The 24,093-nt window shown below is 39.1% G+C and overlaps 7 protein-coding genes across 7 annotated transcripts; all 7 read right to left on the bottom strand.

Annotated features, from left to right (window-relative positions):
* Positions 1-1,795: 1,795 nt before the first annotated feature.
* On the bottom strand, positions 1,796-7,198 carry LOC102076201 (histone H4-like). The gene is made up of 2 exons (XM_025910736.1): positions 7,179-7,198; positions 1,796-2,113 (listed from the first exon to the last, which is right to left on the bottom strand). Exons 1-2 carry the CDS (start codon positions 7,196-7,198, stop codon positions 1,846-1,848), a joined length of 288 nt encoding a protein of 95 aa, XP_025766521.1. The 3' UTR covers positions 1,796-1,845.
* LOC100693492 (histone H2A) lies at positions 5,135-5,572 on the bottom strand. The gene has a single exon (XM_003459524.5). It carries the CDS (start codon positions 5,525-5,527, stop codon positions 5,153-5,155), a length of 375 nt encoding a protein of 124 aa, XP_003459572.1. The 5' UTR covers positions 5,528-5,572; the 3' UTR covers positions 5,135-5,152.
* A 3,083-nt stretch (positions 7,199-10,281) lies between the features above and the next one.
* Positions 10,282-10,797, bottom strand: LOC100693754 (histone H3). The gene has a single exon (XM_003459525.5). The coding sequence runs from the start codon at positions 10,742-10,744 to the stop codon at positions 10,334-10,336; it is 411 nt and encodes a 136-aa protein (XP_003459573.1). The 5' UTR covers positions 10,745-10,797; the 3' UTR covers positions 10,282-10,333.
* Positions 10,798-12,417: 1,620 nt separating this feature from the next.
* Positions 12,418-12,957, bottom strand: LOC100694023 (histone H2B 1/2). Its single transcript, XM_003459526.5, has one exon. It carries the CDS (start codon positions 12,915-12,917, stop codon positions 12,543-12,545), a length of 375 nt encoding a protein of 124 aa, XP_003459574.1. The 5' UTR covers positions 12,918-12,957; the 3' UTR covers positions 12,418-12,542.
* A 3,101-nt stretch (positions 12,958-16,058) lies between these two features.
* LOC100694299 (histone H4) lies at positions 16,059-16,615 on the bottom strand. Its single transcript, XM_005465112.4, has one exon. It carries the CDS (start codon positions 16,597-16,599, stop codon positions 16,288-16,290), a length of 312 nt encoding a protein of 103 aa, XP_005465169.1. The 5' UTR covers positions 16,600-16,615; the 3' UTR covers positions 16,059-16,287.
* Positions 16,616-18,784: 2,169 nt separating this feature from the next.
* Positions 18,785-19,626, bottom strand: LOC100694569 (histone H2B 1/2). Its single transcript, XM_003459528.5, has one exon. It carries the CDS (start codon positions 19,583-19,585, stop codon positions 19,211-19,213), a length of 375 nt encoding a protein of 124 aa, XP_003459576.1. The 5' UTR covers positions 19,586-19,626; the 3' UTR covers positions 18,785-19,210.
* Positions 19,627-21,930: 2,304 nt separating this feature from the next.
* LOC100694836 (histone H4) lies at positions 21,931-22,341 on the bottom strand. The gene has a single exon (XM_003459529.5). The coding sequence runs from the start codon at positions 22,288-22,290 to the stop codon at positions 21,979-21,981; it is 312 nt and encodes a 103-aa protein (XP_003459577.1). The 5' UTR covers positions 22,291-22,341; the 3' UTR covers positions 21,931-21,978.
* Between the last annotated feature and the right edge of the window lie 1,752 nt (positions 22,342-24,093).

The following is a 24,093-nucleotide window of genomic DNA, read 5'->3' as shown; positions in this document are numbered from 1 at the left end:
GAGCTTGGCGGCTTCGCCCCTTCTTTTACCCCATAAAAGGACTTCAAATCAAGTAAAGCTGCACCAAAATCAGTTTTCCAGCTGAGCCACATGTTCTTTTACACATTCAAAGTGAAAACATCAACCTGCTGGCAGTCAGTTTGGAATAAAATGAAGATATTGTGACCGCAGCAAACACACTGATGAAGGTGGAGGCTTGTCACAGCCAGACTTCACAACGGAGCTGTTCGCTTTAAAAGTTTCTCTTGCTAAGAACATTTATCACGAATTGAGAGAAATACTGAACATTACAGGGGATTATAACACACAATTGTATTATTAAGGGTCCCTCGTAGCCTTGTTTGAGTCCGCGATTCGAAGGAAGGGATTAGCCTATTGGAAGCTGTGACGGTTTAAAGAAGACAGGCCGGTTTATAGGGCTCTTTCAACTATCTGCTTCGCAAGAAAACAAGAAAGAAAGAAAATGTGTGGAGAGAGACAATAACAGAAAGAAAGGTTACAAATTACAGAAAAAATGAGCCAGCTGTGGAGCAGGTGAGTCATTGTTGTACTGTTTTGGTTTCTGTTCAGTTTCACTGTTTTTCTGAATATCTGTGCTACGTCCATTTGATGCTCCAACTTGAAGGCAGACATTTGAAGGTCCCTCTCTATCCCATTCTCTGTTTTAGAAGCCAACATATTTTTTCATCTATGTCTAAGTTTTCTTTATATTCTCATTCCTTCTGGAGTTTCTAAAACCTCACAAGCTTCAGACTTGCACTGATAATTTTAGCCTCAGAGGTGATGCTTATATACCTAATAGTACATGTTATTATTGGTAGTAGTAGCAGTAGTAGTAATATTACCTATACTTAGTATTATATACCTGTGATACTTATATTTAAATGTGGATAATCATCACTTCCTAACTAAAATGTAGCTGCTTTTTTCTATTGAGTTTTTCCAGATTTATGAATATGGATTGTCTCTGAAATTACTTTTTCTATAATGGACGTCCCACTAATGTGATTGAAGGAGTTACAGAACACAGTGAATTCATAAAGAGATTTCTGGTTAAGTCATACAAGGTGATATGAGCTATTTAATTGTTGTTAATGTACATGTCTTATTGTGATGTAGTATGCTTTCATCTAACAAACATTTATTAAAGGAGAAACTAAAACTAAACCCCTTGTTTGGCTCTTTCATGATTCTCTTCTATGACACGAAGGGGAAGATCTCCTTCAGAGGATGTTCTTTACGCACATTCCCAAGTTCACTTTTTGACTGGATTAAACAATCATGTTTGGTTCACATGGTATCCTACAAAAAACTTAAAACTACAAATTGGTGAAATATTTTGCCGTGACATACTAGTCTCTATGAGCCTCTGTACATTCAGACATCCTTTGTGCATTTTCCCACTTTCTGGAAAGCACTGAAACAGTGCTGAGTTTGCTGGTATGCCACATTTGTTTTTCCCCTGCACTTGAAAGAGATGGAAACTTCACTTTGCTTGTGTTGATATGTCAGAGGAATACTTGGTGCCTCAAAATGAAGCAGATAATCATTCAAACCACAAATACTGGAGAAGGGGCTCAGATGAGTTTAATGACTTGGTCAAGTTGCTACTGCTTGGGGGAGGGGCAAAAAAAAAAAGAAACAAACAACCCACACACACTGAATCTACTAAGTGTCTGAACCTCTTACAGTTTAACAAAATCTGGCTTACTGATTGAAATGTCCGGATATGCGAAATTATGATTGCTTATGTTACCATATTATTTGAGAAAGAACAAAGCTCTTACAGTGAGGTGTGTGGCTCTTAAAAGAGCCGTTTAGTTACTTCAATTGGTATGAATGAGTTTAACCGCCGAAGCTGTACACCACGTCCATGGCGGTCACAGTCTTCCGCTTGGCGTGCTCGGTGTAGGTGACGGCGTCACGGATCACATTCTCCAGAAACACCTTCAGCACACCGCGGGTCTCCTCGTAGATCAGACCAGAGATGCGCTTCACGCCACCACGGCGAGCCAGACGGCGGATGGCGGGTTTGGTGATTCCCTGGATGTTATCAAGAACAACTTTACGGTGACACTTAGCGCCTCCTTTCCCGAGTCCTTTACCACCCTTGCTTTTTTTTTTTTTTTTTTAAAGCCTTTATTTTCAAAATTCATGGCAAATTCACAAGCAAACAACACATAAAAACTTTGCATCAAAATATATGGCAATACACATAATAGTTTACAATAGATACATAAATATAAATTTTAAATTAACCCCCCCCCAAAAAAAAAAAATTACTCAAACATTTTAACATTAATTATATCTTCAAAAGGTCCCAAGGTAAACAGCTATTCTTTTTTTGTTCTAAAGTTTTCCTCCTTCTCAGGTCTGTAAGAATATTCTTGCACACAGCCACACCATCTATCATTTGTTGCTCAATGACCACTTTGGCTCTGGTTTTCCAAATGTGGGCGTTAATGACACACATGATAAGCCAAAAGAGGCGTCTTTTACTGTCGTACATTTTTTCTTTAAACAGACCATATTTTATAGCTTCTATGTTGTTATCAATTTCAAACCCCACTTTAGTCATCTGTTGTCTGATCTCTACTGTTCTATAACAGGATAACAGTAAATGTTCAAGGGTTTCATCTTCGGCACACCGTGGCATAGGACATTCTTTGGTGGTAACATAACAGCTCCACTGAACCACGGGTCTCACAGGGAGACGTCCAACAGAAATCAACCACACCGTATCTCTCATATTTTCAGAGATTAATTTGTCATAGATATTTTTAACTATTATCGGGTATTCTTCTACGCCCACACCCTTATATTTTATCTGTCCTTCATTAGTTTTATTATTAATTATATTATAAACTTGTTTAGTGCATACTTGTGTCCAGTTAATGTAAAGGTCCTTCCACTGTTCTGTAGTGTCGCCAAAAAGAAACTTATAATAAGGTATATTTGATCTAGCCCTACCTTTTAATTTTTCCCATTGTGCTACATAACCTCTAATCCACGGAGTTCCCCTATTAAGAGCGCTAAAAACATTTTTAATAAACGGAATTCTCAAAGTGGCGCCTCCTTTTCCGAGTCCTTTGCCACCCTTGCTTTTTTTTTTTTTTTTTTTTAAGCCATTATTTTCAAAATTCATGGCAAACTCACAAGCAAACAACACATAAAAACTTTACATCAAATTATATGGCAATACACATAATAGTTTACATTAGATACATAAATATAAAATTTAAGTTAAACCCCCCCCAAAAAAGGGGCCACCCTTGCTTCTTTTTTTTTAATACTTTATTTAAATATCAAAATTTACAATTACAAATACACACAATGTAAATACCATGCACAAATTATTCACGTTATGTTTTACATTTTACAAAGATAAAAACTCCCACGGCAAGACGTTACATAGTTTCATATCTATGGTTTTCCTCCTCCTCCTCAAGTCCGCTACAATATTTTTACATACTACGGAACTACTTATCATTTTTTGTTCTATAACCCCTTTAGCCCTTGTTTTCCATATGTGTACATTTATAATGCACATCACCAACCAAAACAATCTTCTTTTATTTTCACTCATCTTTTCTTTAAACAAACCATATCTTACTGCTTTTGTATTATTTTCAATATCAAATCCGAGTTTATCCATCTTCTGTCTTATTTCAACCGTCCTGTAACATGATATCAATAGATGATCAAGAGTTTCGTCCTCATCACAATTCTCCATAGGGCATTTCTTTGTAGTAACGAAGCAACTCCACTGAAACACAGCTCTTACTGGGAGACGTCCGACAGAGATAAGCCACACTGTATCTCTCATGTTCTCGGATATCACTTTGTCATATATGTTTTTAACTATTTTCTGATTTTCTTCTTTTTCAGCAAACTTATATTGTATCATACCTTCGGGTTTTTTTAGATTGATTTTATTATATATTTGTTTTGAGTTTAATTGTAAAAGATTTAAACCACAGTTTCCACTGATCTACTAAATCCCCGAACACAAGTTTAAAGTATGGCACTCCCGTTCGGGCTCCCCCTTTCATTTTTTTCCCACAAGGATTTCTTCCCTTGGATCCAGTGGGTGCTTCGCTCTAATACGCTATACACATTTTTCAAAAAGGGAATCATCAAAATGATACCAAGATCTGGCGCTCCTAATCCTCCATGTTCTTTTCCTTTGTACATCAATTTCCTCTGCGTTACTTCACGGTTTGTCCCCCAAATCAATTTAGTACACAATTTACTTAATTTGATAACAGTTTTCTGAGGAGAGGGAAAGACAGTAGCTAGGAAAAGTAACTTTGAGACTACATGTTTTCACAATATTCACACGCACTTTAGTTTGTATTTTTGTTGTCCCATTTAGCTACTTCATTCTCTATTTCACTTTCTTTTTCCAATTCAAAAGACATGGATCATTTTTAGAAATCCAAATACCTAAAATCTTCATCTCCTTAGTTTTTAATTCAATTATAGGTTCCTTTGAGTTTTGTCCAAACCACTCTCCTTCAGTCTTTTCCTGGTTTAGTTTGGCACCGGAGGCTTGGTCATATTTTGTTAACAACTCCTTAAGTATCAATAGCTCCTTTTGATCTTTAATATTACTAAGACATCACCCGCACAAGTAAGGGCAGTCATTTTGTATAAGTCGTTTAGCACGTATCCAGTAAAACGGCTATCACTATTGATTATTTTGAGTAACGCCTCCCTTGGCCCTTACTTCCATGGATAGAGTTTCTGTCTCTGAACGAAGAAAGTCGAATGAAAGTCACAGCAGCGGGCCCCCCGTCTTTATTTGTGCTCTGCGGACGTAATAGAAAACTACTGACCGGGTGCAAGCAAACTCGCAGATCATCATATGCTTACCGAGTGGAGTTTCATTAGCTTTTATGCTTTAGTCTCAGATCAGAGTGTGAGCACATATAGCATACAAACATATTGTAGAGATATGAATCGCTTTAAAATTTGAGTTATCATTTAACATGTACAATTTGTTAGTGCTCCGACAACACCGAACACACAGTTGTTCAAAAAAATAAAAAAATAAGTGTACTTAAAATGCTGCTCTTAGAAGTTGTGAGTGGCTCTTAAAAGAGCCGTTAGTTTATTGAAAACGGTCGTGTGATTTTTTTTTTTTTTTTTTTTATTTAGCTTTCTCAGTTTTCTTGGGTAGCAGCACGGCCTGGATGTTGGGCAGCACGCCGCCCTGAGCGATCGTCACGCCGCCCAGCAGCTTGTTCAGCTCCTCGTCGTTGCGAACGGCCAGCTGCAGGTGACGGGGGATGATCCTGGTCTTCTTGTTGTCACGGGCGGCGTTCCCAGCCAGCTCCAGGATCTCAGCGGTTAGGTACTCCAGCACAGCCGCGAGATACACCGGGGCGCCGGCACCAACACGCTCAGCATAATTACCCTTCCTCAGCAGCCTGTGGACACGACCAACAGGAAACTGCAGTCCAGCGCGGCTGGAACGAGTTTTCGGCTTTGCCTTTGCTTTTCCGGTCTTTCCACGTCCAGACATCTTGATTGTTTCTTCGCTTGTTGACAGGAGAAAAGTATAACTCACACAGCCCCAATACCAGCTTTATATTCTACTTCAGCTGTTCGCTCATTGGTTAGCGCGATCGTGAGAAGCAGCGTCCAATCAGATAAGAGATGACGTCAAACCTCATATTTAACTTCCGTACGAACTGATATGCTATAAACGATTTTAGTAATTCACCCTGGAAATACTGAAATATATAACAGTAACTACAAAATATAGATTAAGTTGTTTAATTTGACTCTACACAAGGAAATGTAAGAATATACCACCATAAATTTGTTAATGTTTCAGGCACACGTTATCTATAAAAATAAATAAAATTCAAAGAAATTAATCATTATTTTCCATATGTAAATAATACACAGCAGCAAATCAGGATTATTGCACTATGAGCTTGTTATAACATTTGGCCATATTAATTATGAACCTCTTTGAAGTGCTGACAAACCTCCACCCATGACATTACTTATACTATTATCAGTTGGGGCGTGGTTCAGGGGGTTGCGGTTCAGAATGGAAATTATGAAATGGGAAAATAAAGATACAAATTATAAAACACGTGACTAAGAGAAAATTTATGTACAAGAGTAGGAAACACGGGGGATTGGGAGCCCCAGACTTAGAGATAGTTCTGCGAATCCCGTTTATTAAAAACACTCACAGTGCAATTTCTCGGGGTGCCCCGTGGGTTCGAGGGAAGGAGGAAGTGTGGAATAAAAAAAGAGGCAGAGCCAGAGCAGGCGTACCATACCACAGACTTATGTTTGGAGAGTTATCAAGTCAATGGGAACATTATAGTCTAAGTATTCTTCAAGATAATACGAAAAATATTTATAAAAAAAATTAATGAAATTAAAAATGAAGGTATAATTCAATATAAGTACATAGATAAAGACGAGAATCTTTCAATAGTTAAAAATATACAAGACAAATTATTATTCGAAAGCATGAGAGATGTGGTATGGCTCATCTCGCTCGGGCGCCTCCCTGTGAGGGCGGTGGTTCAGTGGAGTTGTTTTGTTACCACCAAGAAATGTCCTATGATAGACTGTGATGAAGATGAGACCTTAGAACATCTTCTATTGGACTGTTATAGGACAACTGAGATAAGGCAGAAGATGACAGAAATTGGTTATGATGTTGATGTTAACATTAAAGCAGTTAAATATGGTTTGTTTAAAGAAAAAATGGGTGAAGACAAAAGGAGACTCTTTTGGTTAATACCGTGTGTAATAAACACACATATTTGGAAAACCCGTGCCAAAGGAGTGATAGAACAAAAGATGATAAGTAGTGATGTGGTGAATGTGATGTGAGAGTGAATGAATAGTGGCACTGTAAAGCGATTTGAGTGTCTAGAAAAGCAAATGCAAAATGCAATCCATTATCATTATTATTATTATTATTATTATTATTATTATTATTATTATTATTATCTTTAACTGTGTTTGTGATCCACCATTACAGCAGTAGGTTTTATGTCCTACAGTTCTTCTACAGAAATCTCATTGACTTTTGTCAGCTGAGGCTTTGGGTGCATACTGTTGAACCTCTGCTGTGGGAGCCTTTTTGTAATCCCAATTGGAATCTGATACATATAAAGAAAATAACAATGGCTCCAAACAACTATCTTGACGTACCCGACATGTTACGTGTCTCATCTTTGACAAACTGCCATTAAAATAAACACAGTGCTTCTGTTTTATCAGATGTCTTAATAATTAGAGAGGCTGTAATGTTCTGTCTTATTACCCAGCAAGAAATGATGTGTAAAATCAAAAGCTTTTTTGTACTGGACTCTTATTAGTATGATATATTTCCACTTTGTGATAAAAGTACACACTCAGATATTATGAAATTTACTGAAGTCTTGGTTAAATGTCCCCCAATAATAATTCAAATTCAAAGTGTTTCTTATATTATTTAACAAGAACATGTCTTTCTTTTTTTTTTCCATTTCAGTTACAAAACTTCACGTCCTTCTAGAGAATCACATTGCGACTGAATACTCCTGAGCATTGTTCAGATTCTCTTTTTCTACTACAGATTCAGAAAAATACATTTTAATAGCATCAAAAAATTCCTCCTTAAAAACATTTTAACACTATTCTGCACCCGCTTTTCAAAACATCGCGTGCTTTTGGCATTGGAACTCTGCTTGTCCCCTGTCATCCCTGTAGATCCATTTGTAATAAACTACACGTGTTAGCTTCCACCTCATGCATGAAGCTGTTGCAGAACTGTGGGGCTCCTTTAGTGACAGACTGCTACATCCTTATCACAGCGTTATCACATTTCCTTCCTCCTAGCAGCTGTTAGACTTTATGACCATCACTGAAGAGGCAATAGTACACATAACATGGTTTACATCCGTGCTGCTATTTGCACAGTTTTCCCATTTTCTGTAAATAAACTGTCATTGTTGTTTTTCAGCACAAATATACTTTTTGTACAAACCTATCCTAAGCAGTTGCACATTTCCTTGAGTCTCATGCTATTTTCAATAACTGTACAGTATTTTTTCTTATGCTTTAAATTTGCACTGTACAATCTCTTATTTCTTGTTTTTTTTAAATGTTATATTCTTTACTTCTGTGTGAAACTGGATGCTCCATCTCCCTGTCACTTTGCTGCTGGAACACTGGAATTTCCCCAGTGAGGGACCAGAGAGTATATTTCTTTTCTGTTCTATTCTAGCTTGAAAACAGCTCCGAACATTCACATTTATTCCAGTGTATTTTTAAAATTCCTAACAAATGAATCTCATCATTTAGATTGCACACATTGTTTATCACCATGACCTAAAATAGCATCAGGGAATCAGTGCTAACATCAAACCAACAAAGGTTTTAAATTTCTACCTCAGTACCTCATCAGGCATTCAATCACATCTCACTTTAGCAGCTGTTTGAGCCTGTGTGAGAATATTTATCTATATCTACCTATGGTTATCTAGCAATCTATCGATCTATAACAGACAAACACTGTGTTCTCTCCTGTATTGGTAGTCTGAGCTTAAAAACAACAATAAATTGTGCAGGTTAGCAGATTTCCATGTAAAGGCCAAATAAATGATGTTTAAATAAAACTTTTCCAACTTGTGCTAACTAAATACAATAAGGAGAAAGGGAGGTTTAAGTTTGTTCTTATGCTCTAATGCAGGGGTCCCCAATCCCAGTCAACGAGGGCCGGTGTCCCTGCAGGTTTTAGATCTCAGCCTGGGTCAACACACCTGAATCACATGATTAGTTCATTACCAGGCATCTGGAGAACTGCAAGACGGTTATTTAGCCATTTAAATCAGCTGGGATGGATCAAGGACACATCTAAAACCTGCAGGGACACCGGCCCTCGTGGGCTGCGATTGCGGACCCCTGCTCTAATGTGATAGTGTTATGATCCTGTGCAACCCCTGCACTTCAGTGTCAATGCAATACTCTTCAGGTGTTACCTCGATTTAACTGCTAATTGATACACCTGGTGAGATGAAGGAACACCTGAAGCTGACTTTGTAGAGATATAAAATTATTGCTTATATGCTCTTTGGGTTGCAACGGTTTATTAAGTAACTTAGCATAAAATCCATGGGTTTCTAAAACTCTGGTTTTTACATTTATGTTGTGACTTTTGAGTCCTGTACCAACAATGACCTTGTTCTTAGAAGTTGCTAAAGGTGCTGAGGAAGGCAACCTCTGTCACGTTATGCTCAGATCATCCTCTCTAATGATTTTCAGCTGCTTCCCTCAGGTCGTCGGCATAAAGTGCCTGCAGTGAAGACAAAGAGACAGAGTGTCTCTTTTATACCAGCTGCTGTTGTACTACACCATAAGGGTGCTGCCACTGCACATTGCACTTTTTTGATGATAAAATTTGGGCTGTTTTTCCTCGGGGCTTTTGTTTTTCTTTTTGTCTCTCTGTATGGACAGACTGCAAATCAATTTCTCACTGGGACAATAAAGTTACCATTGACCATATGTGATGCTCTACCGCAGCTCCGTTAGTCTCTCACTCTCCTCTGTGTGCTGAGCACATGACCACTGATGCACTTCTTCCTTTTGGGTACGCTTGATTCTTGCCTCTAGACATCCAGAGGCCAAGTCGGAGCAGGAAATTTGAACAGACACGTTGTCATACAATTTGTCTTAACTTTCTCTTTATTTTAGCATTTGTTTTAAAGAAATGATGATAACTGCATGCATACTGTCTTACTTGACAGCTTATTTTGTATTAAAGTTAATTGTTTTATCCCAATAGGTAAAAACTGCATCTCTCAGTACAAATTGGCACTTTGATACTTTACCATATTCATCAAAAACCAACATAGCTTGTGACCTTTGGGTATATAACCCAGATTGGGAAACTTCAGACAGACTCACTGCCATTTGAATATCTTCCCTTCTTCATAGAGCACCCTTCCTGCAGGGTCATACGGTGCAGCCACGTGAAGTACTAACAAATTAATGTCACAAAATACCATCTCCACTAGATCTGGTTCTTAAAACTTCAAATACTTAACCTTTTTTCTTAGCTACCTTAAGGTATCTGTCATAAGCTTCTATCACAAAACATGAATATTAAGCAATAGGACATGACGATTTCCCTGAATTATTTAAGGGTTTAGTTATTTAAACACTCTGATAGAAGGCTTCAGACTAGCTGATAAAGTACTGTTAAATCAATGAGCTTTAACCCAGCACATAGTGAAAAATCCCAAGCTCTTATTGAAGATGTGTGGCTCTTAAAAGAGCCGTTGTGTTTGGTGTAAACTGGTCCCAGAACAGCTTAAGCCCTCTCTCCGCGAATGCGGCGGGCAAGCTGGATGTCTTTGGGCATGATGGTGACCCTCTTAGCGTGGATGGCGCACAGGTTGGTGTCCTCAAACAGACCGACCAGGTAAGCCTCGCTAGCCTCCTGCAGAGCCATGACAGCTGAGCTTTGGAAGCGCAGGTCAGTCTTGAAGTCCTGAGCGATCTCCCTAACCAGGCGCTGGAAGGGCAGCTTGCGGATCAGCAGCTCAGTAGACTTCTGGTAGCGGCGGATCTCCCTCAGAGCAACAGTACCGGGCCTGTAACGGTGGGGCTTCTTCACGCCTCCGGTGGCCGGGGCGCTCTTACGGGCAGCCTTGGTGGCGAGCTGCTTCCTGGGAGCTTTTCCTCCGGTGGATTTACGGGCGGTCTGCTTGGTCCTGGCCATTTTCTTGTTTACACAAGTCGTTTGTCTTCTCAGCAAAAGACGAATGCTTCAGTGCGGTGACTCGCGCGCTTATATTGGAAGAGGCAGAGCTAGGGTAGCGCTGATTGGTTCAGACAAGTATCCCGCGTGTTCGGGATCAGCCCAGGCATTGGACCAAGAGAATTTGAAAATTTAAAGGAAACCACTCCCTTCAAGGCGGTTGAAATGCGCGCCTTTATGGAAACGAGATTAAAAGTAAGTTTAAAAAAGATTAAAGTGTAATTTCAGAACAATAAATTACAACGGCCATCATTATTAATTAGTTTAGTTAATAATATAAACACAGCCTGAATGGATCTTTGTTTAAAATCCTTTATTGGGCTTCTGTATAACGTACTTATTGTAAGGATTCATGTCTTACATGTGTAACTTTATAACAATAAATATTATATAATAATATATTATTGTAAAATATAATAGTTTTATGTCACTGGAACAACATCTCAACATGTCATTACAGTGATATTCAAACCAGCGTAAAGAAAAACAAAGTGGTTTATCTTGATAGGTTAAGAAATGTAGACATCAGTCTAGCTATTTTTATGTGCAATTTTCTTCATACAGTAAATATCTTCAATTGTTTTGTAACTTAATCAGATTAATAATCCTGCAGAACAGGATTGTTGTTTAGATGAAGTGGATCCTGCTTTGGTTTTAAATGTGATCCAAGTCAAACCGGTTTAACTGCCAAAGCACAGTTTTTCCTGTTGTAGTTCTAACTTGATACAAGTTGACATGTTCATGTCTTACATTTTGAAGGCATTTTACGTACAGTAAAAGTTTGTTCTTGTTTTTCATGTGGATCATTTAACGCACTTGAAAATCAGTAAACCACAGTTGCGCTTAGTGATGGAAAGTTCGGCTGTTTTCAGAGAGCCGGCTCTTCTCACCGCTGTCTACCGTCTCACTCACTGACTGAGGGGTGTGACGTGAGGAGCGATCCTGAAATATCAATACTTCCAATACCAGCGTTTCATGTTGCAGGATCAATTCCCATATGAAAAAAATCAATATCTAATTTGATTGAATTCATTTTTAATCGTAAATGCGACATACAGACAAAAGTAAACTCAGCACTTAGCAGGATAGTGGGCAGTACCCTGTTAATAGGAACTACAATCACCTTCCGCCTCTTATTCATGTGCGTGCTACGCCTCCGCAAGAGTGGGAGCCAATGAGAAGCTCGAGAAACAAAACATAAACCACAAAACACGCAATCTTGACTTTGTTCACAGATCATAACTGCGCTTACGTTCAGCATAGGAAATTATGCTGTGAGCGATGTATGTGGGAAGATAGTTAAATACTGTAGCAACACAAAGAACCTCGTTTAAATAGGGATTCGACGCATCACAGAGAGTTGCCAAACTTATTTTACATTGAAGGCCACAAAAGCTACATCCACATGAACCTTTGGGGCATACCCTCCATGTTTTCCAAAACTGTCCTGTGGGCTGGACCCCGTCTTTATCAGGGTGATAATTGCTACTGGACCTTATGTTGAACACCACTCTAAGCTTTAGTTTTGATAAGTGAAACACTAAGCACAGCGATAGTCTATACTTTATTTGCAAAAACTGATCTTTTTGCTCCCATTTTATAAAGTATTTATTTTAATGAACAAATGACAGCTATTTGATGCTCAGTAGCTTTATTATTCTCCTCATTCATACGTGATGTGAAAACGTCAGGATGTACTCTTCTGAAGAGGTGGGTGGCTCTGAAAAGAGCCGTTGGGTGAGTGCAGTAGAGCTGCAGTTTACTTGGAGCTGGTGTACTTGGTCACAGCCTTGGTGCCCTCGGATACGGCGTGCTTGGCCAGCTCACCGGGCAGCAGGAGACGCACGGCGGTCTGGATCTCCCTGGAGGTGATGGTGGAACGCTTGTTGTAGTGAGCCAGGCGGGAGGCCTCAGCGGCGATGCGCTCGAAGATGTCGTTGACGAACGAGTTCATGATGCTCATGGCCTTGGAGGAGATGCCGGTGTCGGGGTGCACCTGCTTCAGCACCTTGTACACGTAGATGGCGTAGCTCTCCTTCCTGGTCTTTCTCTTCTTCTTGCCGCCCTTGCCGGCGGTTTTAGTCACGGCTTTCTTGGAGCCCTTCTTGGGCGCGGACTTGGCGGGTTCAGGCATTTTCTTTCTTCACTACTTCACAGCAGAGAATGTGCTCAGGAGCGCAGAGCGGCTCTCTTTTATTTCCGCTGTATGCAAATACGGCTGTGCAGTTCCTCGCCTGCTATTGGTCGAGCTGTTGCTCCCAGTCTTTAGTGGGTGAAAAGTTACTGGCAGTCACACAATGTAAAGTAAAGGAAACCAGCACTCTGTTTAATTTAACCTATGCAATGCGGCTCGTCTTTTTAAATGATGCTGAGAAAGCAGATTTCATGACATTTATGCAGTGTTTGAGGGAAACAGAGAGGCATTTGGGACATAGGAGAATTTGTGCTGCTTCATTGTTAGTTATTCGTGTTCTGATTTCTCAAACCACATATGTTTGTGTCCAGCTTTAATTGGAAATCAAACTGAAAGAAATTTGTTGTACAATTTCTAATCAGAAAAAAAAGAGTGAAAATATAAATCCTTTACTTTACTTGCTGCATCACAACATGTCCTAAAAGATTACGTATTCATATATTTAAGGTGGCTCGCCCTATGACAGCTGGATAGGCTCCAGCACCCCCGCGACCCTGAAAAGGATAAGCAGAAGCGAATGGATGGATGGATATTTAAGGTGGATCAGGGTTGGTCTTTCACTGCTTTAGAGCACTAGTCCAGCGGTCCCTAACCCCCGGGCCTCTGACCGGTACCGGTCCGTGAATCGTTTGGTACCGGGCCGCGAGAGTCTAGGCTCAGGTGTGAAATGTATGGTTTTCAGGGTTTTTATCGGTTTTCAGCATTATTTTGTTATCGTTTTTATCGTTAACTCGGTTTTCCTGGGTCTTTTCACGTGTGTTATGAATAAATCTTCTTTTTTTCTGTACCAGTACTAGTTTTATTTTGTTTTATTTATCCGCGACACCTTAAAGGCCGGTCCGTGAAAATATTGTCGGGCATAAACCGGTCCGTGAGGCAAAAAAGGTTGGGGACCGCTGCACTAGTCCATTGGAGCTGCTACGTTACTACTAAGGAATGCCCAGTGTCACAGTGTGCTGGGGATGAAACGTTGGAACATCTGCTGTGATCTTGTTATAGAACAACAGAAATTAGACAACAAATGGCTAGGGTGGGATTTGACATTGATAACAACATAAAAGCTATAAAGTATGGATTGTCTTTTCTGGTTAATCATGTGTTTTATTAATACCCACATTTGGAAAACAAGAGCTAAAGTAGTTGTGGATCAAAAAAATGATTAGACGTGAGGCTGTTGGTAAAAACATTTTTCCAGATCTGAGGAGAAAAACGCTTGAACAGAAGAACAATAGTCCCCTACCTTGGGATCTTTAAAACATATGAATAGATTAAAAAAAAAAAAAAACATACTCAAAACTATTTATCTCCATTCTTTCTGTGTGTGTGTTGTTATGTCTTGACATGTACTTTGATGTAAATTGACATGTCATTTGAAAATAAAGGCTTTAAAAAATAAAACATATTTCAACAACTATTCCTTTGACAGTTAAGATGCTGCCTCAAAATGAGTATCCTTTGAATTTCCAGCAACAACTTATAACATAAGTGCCACCACCATCCTTGTGAATTTGAACCAAAGATAATTATTGTTTCATTATTCTATATATGGTTTAATTGTGTATCCTTTATTAAAGCCACAAAACACCTGAGAACAATTTTCATAACTGTATTTTGAACTGATCAGTTTTAGCAGACAACGCACTGAAGCCGTACTTCCTTGGTGTGTGGCTTAAAGACAAACATATCGCTGCTTGTATTTACATAGTTACAAAAACGTTTGTCATACTCAAAGGCTGAAGGATCAGAGAGACAACCATCCACAAATGACCCCTTGATAGGTTCAAGGTTCAAATGACCCCTTGTAACTACTACATGCCTTTAACTTGCCAGTGAGACTAATTAAATCAAATGTCTTAACTTCAGCTTTTTAATAAGTGTTTAATTTACAAATGACTAATAGCTAGTGAGCTTTTAAGACATGGAAGATTACGCCAAACCTCTCCATAAAGTGTTGCATGTTTTCCAGTTAGTCTTCTTTAATGTGCCAGCCCTGCTCCATCTTTGCACTGTTAAATTTTTCAAAATCACTCATTTCACAATAGTCTTTAAATAATTTTGCAATGTCAGAGATATCACTGAGGTTAGATCTAGCTTATAAAATTCTAGTTTAAAACTTAAGTCGTATGTGGTTGATCACTTTCTCCTGTTTAACTCAGTTTATGCTACATTAACAACTGTTAATGCTGCTGAAGAATTCTGTCACATAATGCTCACCTTGTGTAGTTACAGCCGCACAGCCTCCTGATTTATGTATTCTATAATGGATCTGCATCTTGTGACTTAGAGCTACCCTACCAAGCACCAGTTTACTGAATTGAAGACATCTTGGGGATTTCACTAACATTTCATGTGCTTGGGTGAACTTATAGCTCTAAAGAGGAAAGGAAAACAATAACCAAAACTATCAATAACACAGTTTTTCCCCTCAGTTTGCAGGAAAGTTTTTAAAGTTAATGAGCATTGACATTGAAGAACTAGACACCTATGCCATACAGGATAGTATGAACTACTATCACTAGTGATGTGCTGATCGATTCTGAAATATCGATTCCTACGATACTAGTCATTTAATGTTCTAGAATCGAGTCTCATATTAAAATATCGATATTTTAGTAATTTAGGGTAAATTTGTAGTTTATCATTAACAGGAACACAGTGGAAAGAAACTATATAATTCAGATTGTCTACGTTGGAAGGAACTACTTCCTCTTCTGCCTTTCATAGTCATGTGCGAAATACAGCTGTATAAATGTAGATGTATTTTACATCCATAAACAGCCGAGACGTGGCTTGCGATACCTGTGGCAAGAAAGTGAGGTGTTGTGGCAACACCACTAACCTCGTCAAACCCCTCAGTAAATCATACCACAGAATATGACGAGCGTACGTTGAGGTAAACTGAAGAGGAGAGGGACAGGTGCTGCTAGGGCGAGACAGACCTCTCTCGTGGAGTCCTTCAGTGCTGCAGGTGGGCAACGTGTTCAAATAGCGCACAACTTCAGCTACCCCCCTTCTCCTCTCCCCCCTCTGTATGAATTATGCATTAAGTGATAAGAACAAGTAGTCTGATGTCCTGTAATCATGATGACGCTGTAATTTGAGATACAATAAAATATGTAAAGAATAAAACAAGTTCTTGTACAAAGTATCGGATCAGTATTGTCGATACCACCAAAAGTTTTACTTTGTATTGGATCGCAAAAGAAGTCAGTAGTATCCCACATTACTATCACTCAAACCCAAAGCTCTTACAGTGAGGTGTGTGGCTCTTAAAAGAGCCGTTTAATTACTTCAATTGGTATGAGTAGGTTTAACCGCCGAAGCCGTACAGAGTGCGACCCTGTCTCTTCAGAGCGTACACCACGTCCATGGCGGTCACGGTCTTCCGCTTGGCGTGCTCGGTGTAGGTAACGGCGTCACGGATCACGTTCTCCAGGAACACCTTCAGCACACCGCGGGTCTCCTCGTAGATCAGACCAGAGATACGCTTCACTCCGCCACGGCGAGCCAGACGGCGGATGGCGGGTTTGGTGATTCCCTGGATGTTATCACGAAGAACTTTACGGTGACGCTTGGCGCCTCCTTTTCCGAGTCCTTTGCCGCCTTTGCCCCTTCCACTCATGGCTATAATTTCTTCTTTCAACAAACAAAGTCGAATGACATCCGCAAGCGGGCTCTCTAGACTTATCTCTGAGTGGCGGACGTAATAGGAAACCGGCGGCGTATTTTGTTTGTTTTTTTTCCCTTTTTTGGTGAATCGAATTTCATGAGCCCCGCCCACTTTCTTGCCCCAGTGTGGAACTGAACCGATTTTAGCTTTGTTTTTAATTAGAAATAATATAGTGATTAACTCATTAGTCTAGCACATGATTCGAGGTCGGAAGAGACACAAATCCCTGAGAGGGTTCCATCAGGAAGGATAACCAGCCCAAACACCTGGCCTAAATCAAATGTGGACCCTTGAGAATACTACCAGTAAACTATCTACACATCTGTCATAAAGACTCACGCCAAAGCCTCCTCATGATGTCTGAGCAAAGTCTGTTTTTATTTTCAAACAACTAGCATTTTTCATTTTATTTTGTTCTTGAAGCACTTACTGCAAATGAAAAAGCATCTTTAAAACTCGTACATTTTTCCTGCTATCTTTATTGCTTTACAACCCAAATATAAGTAGATATAACTATAAACATATACACTGAAAAAAATCGCAGTACACATTCTTGTCATTCATGTCATTCATTTAAAATAACAGACAGAGAACATTAAGTTTTTGTCAAAATGGCAGGCATTGCAGCTTCCACATTCTATGGCTATCAGGGAGTTTACGTGATCACTGTTTTCAGATATTATGTTTCTCTTAAAGATGAAATTGTTTCTTCCACATTACAATCTTCAATTTGGTTTATTAAGATGTCATAAATGTACAATAATTTTAACCCTTTCACAAAACTTATTCATTGTCTTTTGTGGTGGACAGCAGGACTTAAAACCTCACATTTTTAATACTTCAAACAGCTGAGGGCTGAAAGAGCTAGAAAGGATTTGATTCAAGTTTGTGGAAGGAGGGTTAGACTTTTTGCTTTTGGGAGATGAGGTGAAGCAGATCCAGAAATTGCAGCAGGAAGGTGACATGTTTGAGGACGAGTAAACCAGCTTTCAAGGAGCCGTAAGGCATGAAGTAACAACACCCACAATCCATTATGGATTAGAAGTAATGTGAAAGCTCGATCTCTGTGGGATTTGGTTTCCCTTGCACAGCTGAAATACATCTGCTCAATCTACACAGGCTTTCCATGATCTCAGCAGACTGATGTATATTTGCTAAAAGCGCACTAAACCCCATCACTTTTTTCTTTCTCAATCTAATTTCAACCCTTTTGAAACTGGGTTGAAATGATGTTTTTACATGGAACACAATCATCTGCGCAGCTGATCTCATTATAGCCAATGAAATAACTCATGACAGATTCTTCAAGATTCATCACGCTAACAAATGAGCTCATCTCTTGTCAGAGTGCAAGAAGAAAGCTTCCATCTGCTGAGACCTGTGTAGATGAGCAGATGATTCCTTTCCCAGGTTAAGTTTACACATTACTTTTTATTCATAATGGGCGTAGTGAATACTGCCATTTTGGACGTACCTTTGCTCTTCAAAAGCAGACATGTCCTTTGACCTTCCTGATCTCCCGTACGGCTCTCCTCCACCTCAGCACTCGGGATCCTACCAGAATTATGGGTATAATGTTTGTGCTTTTTTTCACTTCTTTGTCTTACCCGTTTGTTCCATGTGAGACTTGGTCCATGAATCCAGCTTTAGGTGATTATTGGGCAGAATGCAGTTTTATCAAAAAGCTCGACTTTTAAAAAGTAATTTGTTAAAACAGTGTTTTAATGTTCATGTAATTTTTTTTTTTGAGAAATTCCTAATCAGAATACGTTATTAATCCCAAAGGAAATTATATGGTTACAGTTGCTCCAAGACAATAAGAACCATAGCAGACTGAACTAAATTAAATAAAATAATATATTCAAAAAGTTATAACATGTGAAATATCTCTAATATATACAAATGGCTGAAATACACATATCCAGACTATTACAGAGATTAAATATATGATTGGCACTGTACTCTAAACTCAAACTTTTTCACTCTAAAGGATGTGCAAATACTAAGGGTGTACCTATTTTTAAAACTACCCCAAAATGGCAACTTCTTAAAACCTTTGTTCTCCTGGTTATCAGGAGAACCAGAGGAATATTATGATATGGAACACTGACAATAAAATTGACAGAAACTGGCAAAATTGTCATAGCAAAAGGTTTTTTTATTATGATGGCTTTGTCTTAGAATTATGGAGCATGTTCTGAAAATTCCACATGGAATATAGTACTATACAACAGCGTCATATGAAAACATGTAAATGAAAGCAGCCAGTGTGAATTTTATCGTTCACTCCAATGTACAGTCTTTAGGAACAGTCTAAAGAAGAACAGTGCTGACTGCTCTTGGGAGCTATGCATCACCAATCCCTGCAGAATACACTTCTTTGATGTCATTAGCAGATTTAAGACTGTGTCATTGTACCATTTAATAATTAAAAAGAATAACCGTGTGTAGGGTTTCTCATTATTATTCAACACAACAGCAGTGGAAAACATCAGGATGTGCTCTTCTGAAGAGGTGGGTGGCTCTGAAAAGAGCCGTTGGGTGAGTGCAGTAGAGCTGCAGTTTACTTGGAGCTGGTGTACTTGGTCACAGCCTTGGTGCCCTCGGATACGGCGTGCTTGGCCAGCTCACCGGGCAGCAGGAGACGCACGGCGGTCTGGATCTCCCTGGAGGTGATGGTGGAACGCTTGTTGTAGTGAGCCAGGCGGGAGGCCTCAGCGGCGATGCGCTCGAAGATGTCGTTGACGAACGAGTTCATGATGCTCATGGCCTTGGAGGAGATGCCGGTGTCGGGGTGCACCTGCTTCAGCACCTTGTACACGTAGATGGCATAGCTCTCCTTCCTGGTCTTTCTCTTCTTCTTGCCGCCCTTGCCGGCGGTTTTAGTCACGGCTTTCTTGGAGCCCTTCTTGGGCGCGGACTTGGCGGGTTCAGGCATTTTCTTTCTTCGCTACTTCACAGCAGAGAATGTGCTCGTCAGCGCAGAGCGGCTCTCTTTTATTTCCGCTGTATGCAAATACGGCTGTGCAGTTCCTCGCCTGCTATTGGTCGAGCTGTTGCTCCCAGTCTTTAGTGGGTGAAAAGTTACTGGCAGTCGCACAATGGAAAAAAGAAAGGACCTTCTGCTTAAAGTAAGGTCTAGCTCCTCAATCCCACGTACCCAAAAAACTAGTTTTAGTGTAAAAGAAAAGCTGAAACGAGTTTTAGTTACTGTGGTAAGTTAAATGTAAATCCTGTATTTGACAACATAGCAATCACCAGAATAACTGTATTTATATTACTTATTGTGTATTCAGTCATATTGTCTGTTAATGTGAACACATATCACTGGAAACATCTCCAAACAAGACAACAGCTTTAACTTTTTTATTCTTCTGTGCAGAGTTCAGAGCGTTAGACCTGTAATTGTGGACATACTGTAGTCATTTCAGTACAACATTCAAACCAGACCTGTATCAAACTCTTATGAAAGTATTTTTGTGAATGTTATTTACCCTTGTGAGACTGTTACTACTTTTGTTCCACGCCAGGCTTGTGGAAAATAAAATTGCCTCCATGTTACCCCTGCAATGGAAAACCTGTCCACGATGAACCCTGCCTCACACCCACATTTGGAATAAGCTCCAGAGTCTGACGCTGAGTACAGCAATTAACTTAATCAACTACTCTAAAGGGCTAGCTCCTCAATCCCACGTACCCCCCCCCCCCCCCAAAAAAAAAAAAATTAGTTTTAGTGTAAAAAGAAACGCTGAAACGAGTTTTAGCTACTGCGGGAAGTTAACGTATCTGTTTATTTAAACAGTGATTATCAGTTTTGAACAGATAATCACATGAGTTGTAACATACAGCCTTCCAACACATAAGCTGCTTATGATTTGGGGGAAGCTAAAATGTATGTACACTGAACACTAGTGATGGCCCGCTTGAAGCTGACGCTCCGGAGCGCGTGTCGAAAAAAACAACACACTGGTTCAGAAGCACTGTGTCGAAGCTTGCTTCGTTTGGCAAAAGTCACGTGACCGGTGACGTCCGAAGCTTCATTACGCACGTAACTGCTTCGGTACCTGATTCAAATGGAACGAAGTGAATCATTTACGGGATTTGTGGAGTGTTTTGATGGTGACAGATAGCGAACCACTGATCATTCTACTGAGAGATTTGGTTCTGTTGTGTGGGAGTATTTTGAGTTGATTTTGGTCGGTGGGTTTTCCAGCTTTGTGTTCTGGGTGTTTGCTTTTGTTTTGTGCGTCTTTATTTTATCTGAAAACGGGAAAAACGTAAAATGTCAAAAATCTGCTTTTCATAATATAACTATCATTAAATAACTTTAGAAAAACTTCCATTTGACTCGTAACATCTAATGTTATAAAAAGATATATATTATTTTAAAAAATAATCTTAAAATGTTAGTCTACAAAATGTGCAGCAATTTTATTTATTTATTCTCTTTAGCTGATAGTTTGTGGAGCCCAGGTAGACTGTATAACTGCATCTCTACAAGTTTCTCTGCACTCCAGCCTCTTCTGTTCCATGTGAAGGGATTTTCCTTAAGGCAGGAGAAATTATCTTAACGAAAAGGAAGAGGTTCGGCCATCGCACAGTGGGACAAATTCTCTTCTTAAATAAAAATGAAAAAGGGTTTCCTTAAATGCATCATGTTTTTAATTTGCAATTTCATAAGCATTTTCCCTTTCCATTTCACAATCAATTCTACTCCCAGGTCACAAATATATATAGGAAAATTTCCCTAATATAATATTATTTATAAATATACCCCTCGATTAACTGCATAAGTACATGGAGGCAGGACCTCACAGCAGAAGCATACTGCATAATGTGCATTATTATATGTATGTTATATGTAACGTGGTATTTTTCAATTATTGTATTTACCAACATCAAGAAGTCACAAGCAAAGAAAGACCAAACCATGGTGCATGTTCAAACCAGGAAAGTTTACTGGTCAGAATTATTTAAACAAATAAACTACATTTTTTTTTTTTTTAAACACCAAAAAATACGCGTTCAAAGCAACACAGACAGAATTCCACTCTGTAGAGTGGGCAATCATTATGAAGCAGTTGGTTTTATTTTGTGGATTCAAGCTGCTCTTCATATTTTTAGCCACAAGATGTCACCAGAGAGGACTGTTGAAAAGCTTCGAGTTTTCAATACAAGCTTCAGTAAGCTTCATTTGGCCATCACTACTGAACACCCAACCAAGGGAAAGTAAGACTACACAATTTATACAACACTTAAACCAAAGCTCTTACAGTGAGGTGTGTGGCTCTTAAAAGAGCCGTTTAGTTACTTTAGTTGGTATGAATGCCTTTAACCGCCGAAGCCGTACAGAGTGCGGCCCTGTCTCTTCAGAGCGTACACCACGTCCATGGCGGTCACGGTCTTCCGCTTGGCGTGCTCGGTGTAGGTGACTGCGTCACGGATCACGTTCTCCAGGAACACCTTCAGCACACCGCGGGTCTCCTCGTAGATCAGACCAGAGATACGCTTTACTCCGCCACGGCGAGCCAGACGGCGGATGGCGGGTTTGGTGATTCCCTGGATGTTATCACGGAGAACTTTACGGTGACGCTTGGCGCCTCCTTTCCCGAGTCCTTTGCCACCCTTGCCCCTTCCACTCATGGTTACAGGTCTTTCCTCGAACGATCAAAGTTGAGTAACGCTTGCTTAGCAGAGGCTGTATATTTGTTTCCCGTCTGCGGACGTAACAGAGAAAACAGCGCGAATTTTAACAAGGCCCCGCCCATGTTTTTCAAATTGCAACCGTCTCTACGGAGAGACGTAAAACCGCTCACGGGAGTGCCATACTTTGAACTTGTGTTCGGGGATCGGTGGAAACTGTGTGGTTTAAACCTTTTACAATTAAACTCAAAACAAATATATAATAAAATCAATTTAATAAAAAACGAAGGTATGATACAATATAAGTTTGCTGAAAAAGAAGAAAATCAGAAAATAGTTAAAAACATATACAAAGTGATATCCGAGAACATGAGAGATACAGTGTGGCTTATCTCTGTCGGACGTCTCCCAGTAAGAGCTGTGTTTCAGTGGAGTTGCTTCGTTACTACAAAGAAATGCCCTATGGAGAATTGTGACGAGGACGAAACTCTTGATCATCTATTGATATCATGTTACAGGACGGTTGAAATAAGACAGAAGATGGATAAACTCGGATTTGATATTGAAAATAATACAAAAGCAGTAAGATATGGTTTGTTTAAAGAAAAGATGAGTGAAAATAAAAGAAGATTGTTTTGGTTGGTGATGTGCATTATAAATGTACACATATGGAAAACAAGGGCTAAAGGGGTTATAGAACAAAAAATGATAAGTAGTTCCGTAGTATGTAAAAATATTGTAGCGGACTTGAGGAGGAGGAAAACCATAGATATGAAACTATGTAACGTCTTGCCGTGGGAGTTTTTATCCTTGTAAAATGTAAAACATAACGTGAATAATTTGTGTATGGTGTTTATATTGTGTGTATTTGTAATTGTAAATTTTGATATTTAAATAAAGTATTAAAAAAAAAAAAGTAAAACCGCTCACTGACGTCACACTTTCAGGAACCGACAGTAACAATAGCGGACATGTCTTCATAGAACATATGGATAGCTTTTATAAAGATTACCTGGATTAAATGGATCTAAAAAAATGTAAGAACAGAGAAACTAAATTTTTCAATAACAAAATTATAAGTAATTCAAAAAGGATGCCCAGGGCAAAGGTTAGGCATTTACACAGGATTCAAGGAAAAGTGGAACAAGTCAAGACAACAGGGAGAGTAAAACACAGAAGCAAGCATCTGTAAGAGGTTAGTGTAGAGGTGGTGTGGCAGCACAGGTATTCTGTATGCAATCTAAGGCTTAAAGATTAAAATGTAGCATTGGATGTGGAAATTAAGCTAAAAAAAAAAGGTCTTTGTGGGACGGAACGTCACATTCTTTGCTGCCTTTCTTATTTTCGAGTCTTACATCACCATTCTGGGTGGGTGCTGATACACCTTTATGTTCGATGTCAGCCCCCAAAGAAGTTTTTTCTTTTCATTTAGTAGAACTAGGCATACACACATTAATTCATATAATCAAGAAAATAAAGAAAACTAATACTTTTTTATTTTCTAAAAACACACACACACATCTTAGATATCATCCTTTATATGATTTTTACCCTTGAATTGCAACATTGTCATACATCAGAATCAGAGGAACTTTATACATTCCAGAGGGAAACTGAGTTGTCATGGCAACAAATATACAACAAAAATCAAGTACTCAAATATGATGAGAAAATGAGTGTAGAAACAGACTTATGATAGATAAATATTAAAATAAATAGAGAATTATAGAGATATAGGTATAAACATAAATATACATATAAATATAAAAGGACAAGTATGTGTGCAAATATGTTATGGTGTAC

Source organism: Oreochromis niloticus, linkage group LG10, assembly GCF_001858045.2.
Source record: "Oreochromis niloticus isolate F11D_XX linkage group LG10, O_niloticus_UMD_NMBU, whole genome shotgun sequence".
In the NCBI taxonomy this organism is placed as follows: domain Eukaryota; kingdom Metazoa; phylum Chordata; class Actinopteri; order Cichliformes; family Cichlidae; genus Oreochromis; species Oreochromis niloticus.
Note: the sequence above shows the minus strand (reverse complement) of the source record. Positions and strands in the feature narration are given on the sequence as shown.

Coding starts and splice junctions, on each gene's coding strand:
- LOC102076201 (XM_025910736.1), bottom strand. CDS start 7,198: ATGTCGGGTACGTCAAGATA. Junction 2,114..7,178: donor ATGTCGGGTACGTCAAGATA/GTTGTTTGGAGC, acceptor AAAAAAAAAAAG/CAAGGGTGGTAAAGGACTCG.
- LOC100694023 (XM_003459526.5), bottom strand. CDS start 12,917: ATGCCTGAACCCGCCAAGTCCGCGCCCAAGAAGGGCTCCAAGAAAGCC.
- LOC100693492 (XM_003459524.5), bottom strand. CDS start 5,527: ATGTCTGGACGTGGAAAGACCGGAAAAGCAAAGGCAAAGCCGAAAACT.
- LOC100694836 (XM_003459529.5), bottom strand. CDS start 22,290: ATGAGTGGAAGGGGCAAGGGTGGCAAAGGACTCGGGAAAGGAGGCGCC.
- LOC100694299 (XM_005465112.4), bottom strand. CDS start 16,599: ATGAGTGGAAGGGGCAAAGGCGGCAAAGGACTCGGAAAAGGAGGCGCC.
- LOC100694569 (XM_003459528.5), bottom strand. CDS start 19,585: ATGCCTGAACCCGCCAAGTCCGCGCCCAAGAAGGGCTCCAAGAAAGCC.
- LOC100693754 (XM_003459525.5), bottom strand. CDS start 10,744: ATGGCCAGGACCAAGCAGACCGCCCGTAAATCCACCGGAGGAAAAGCT.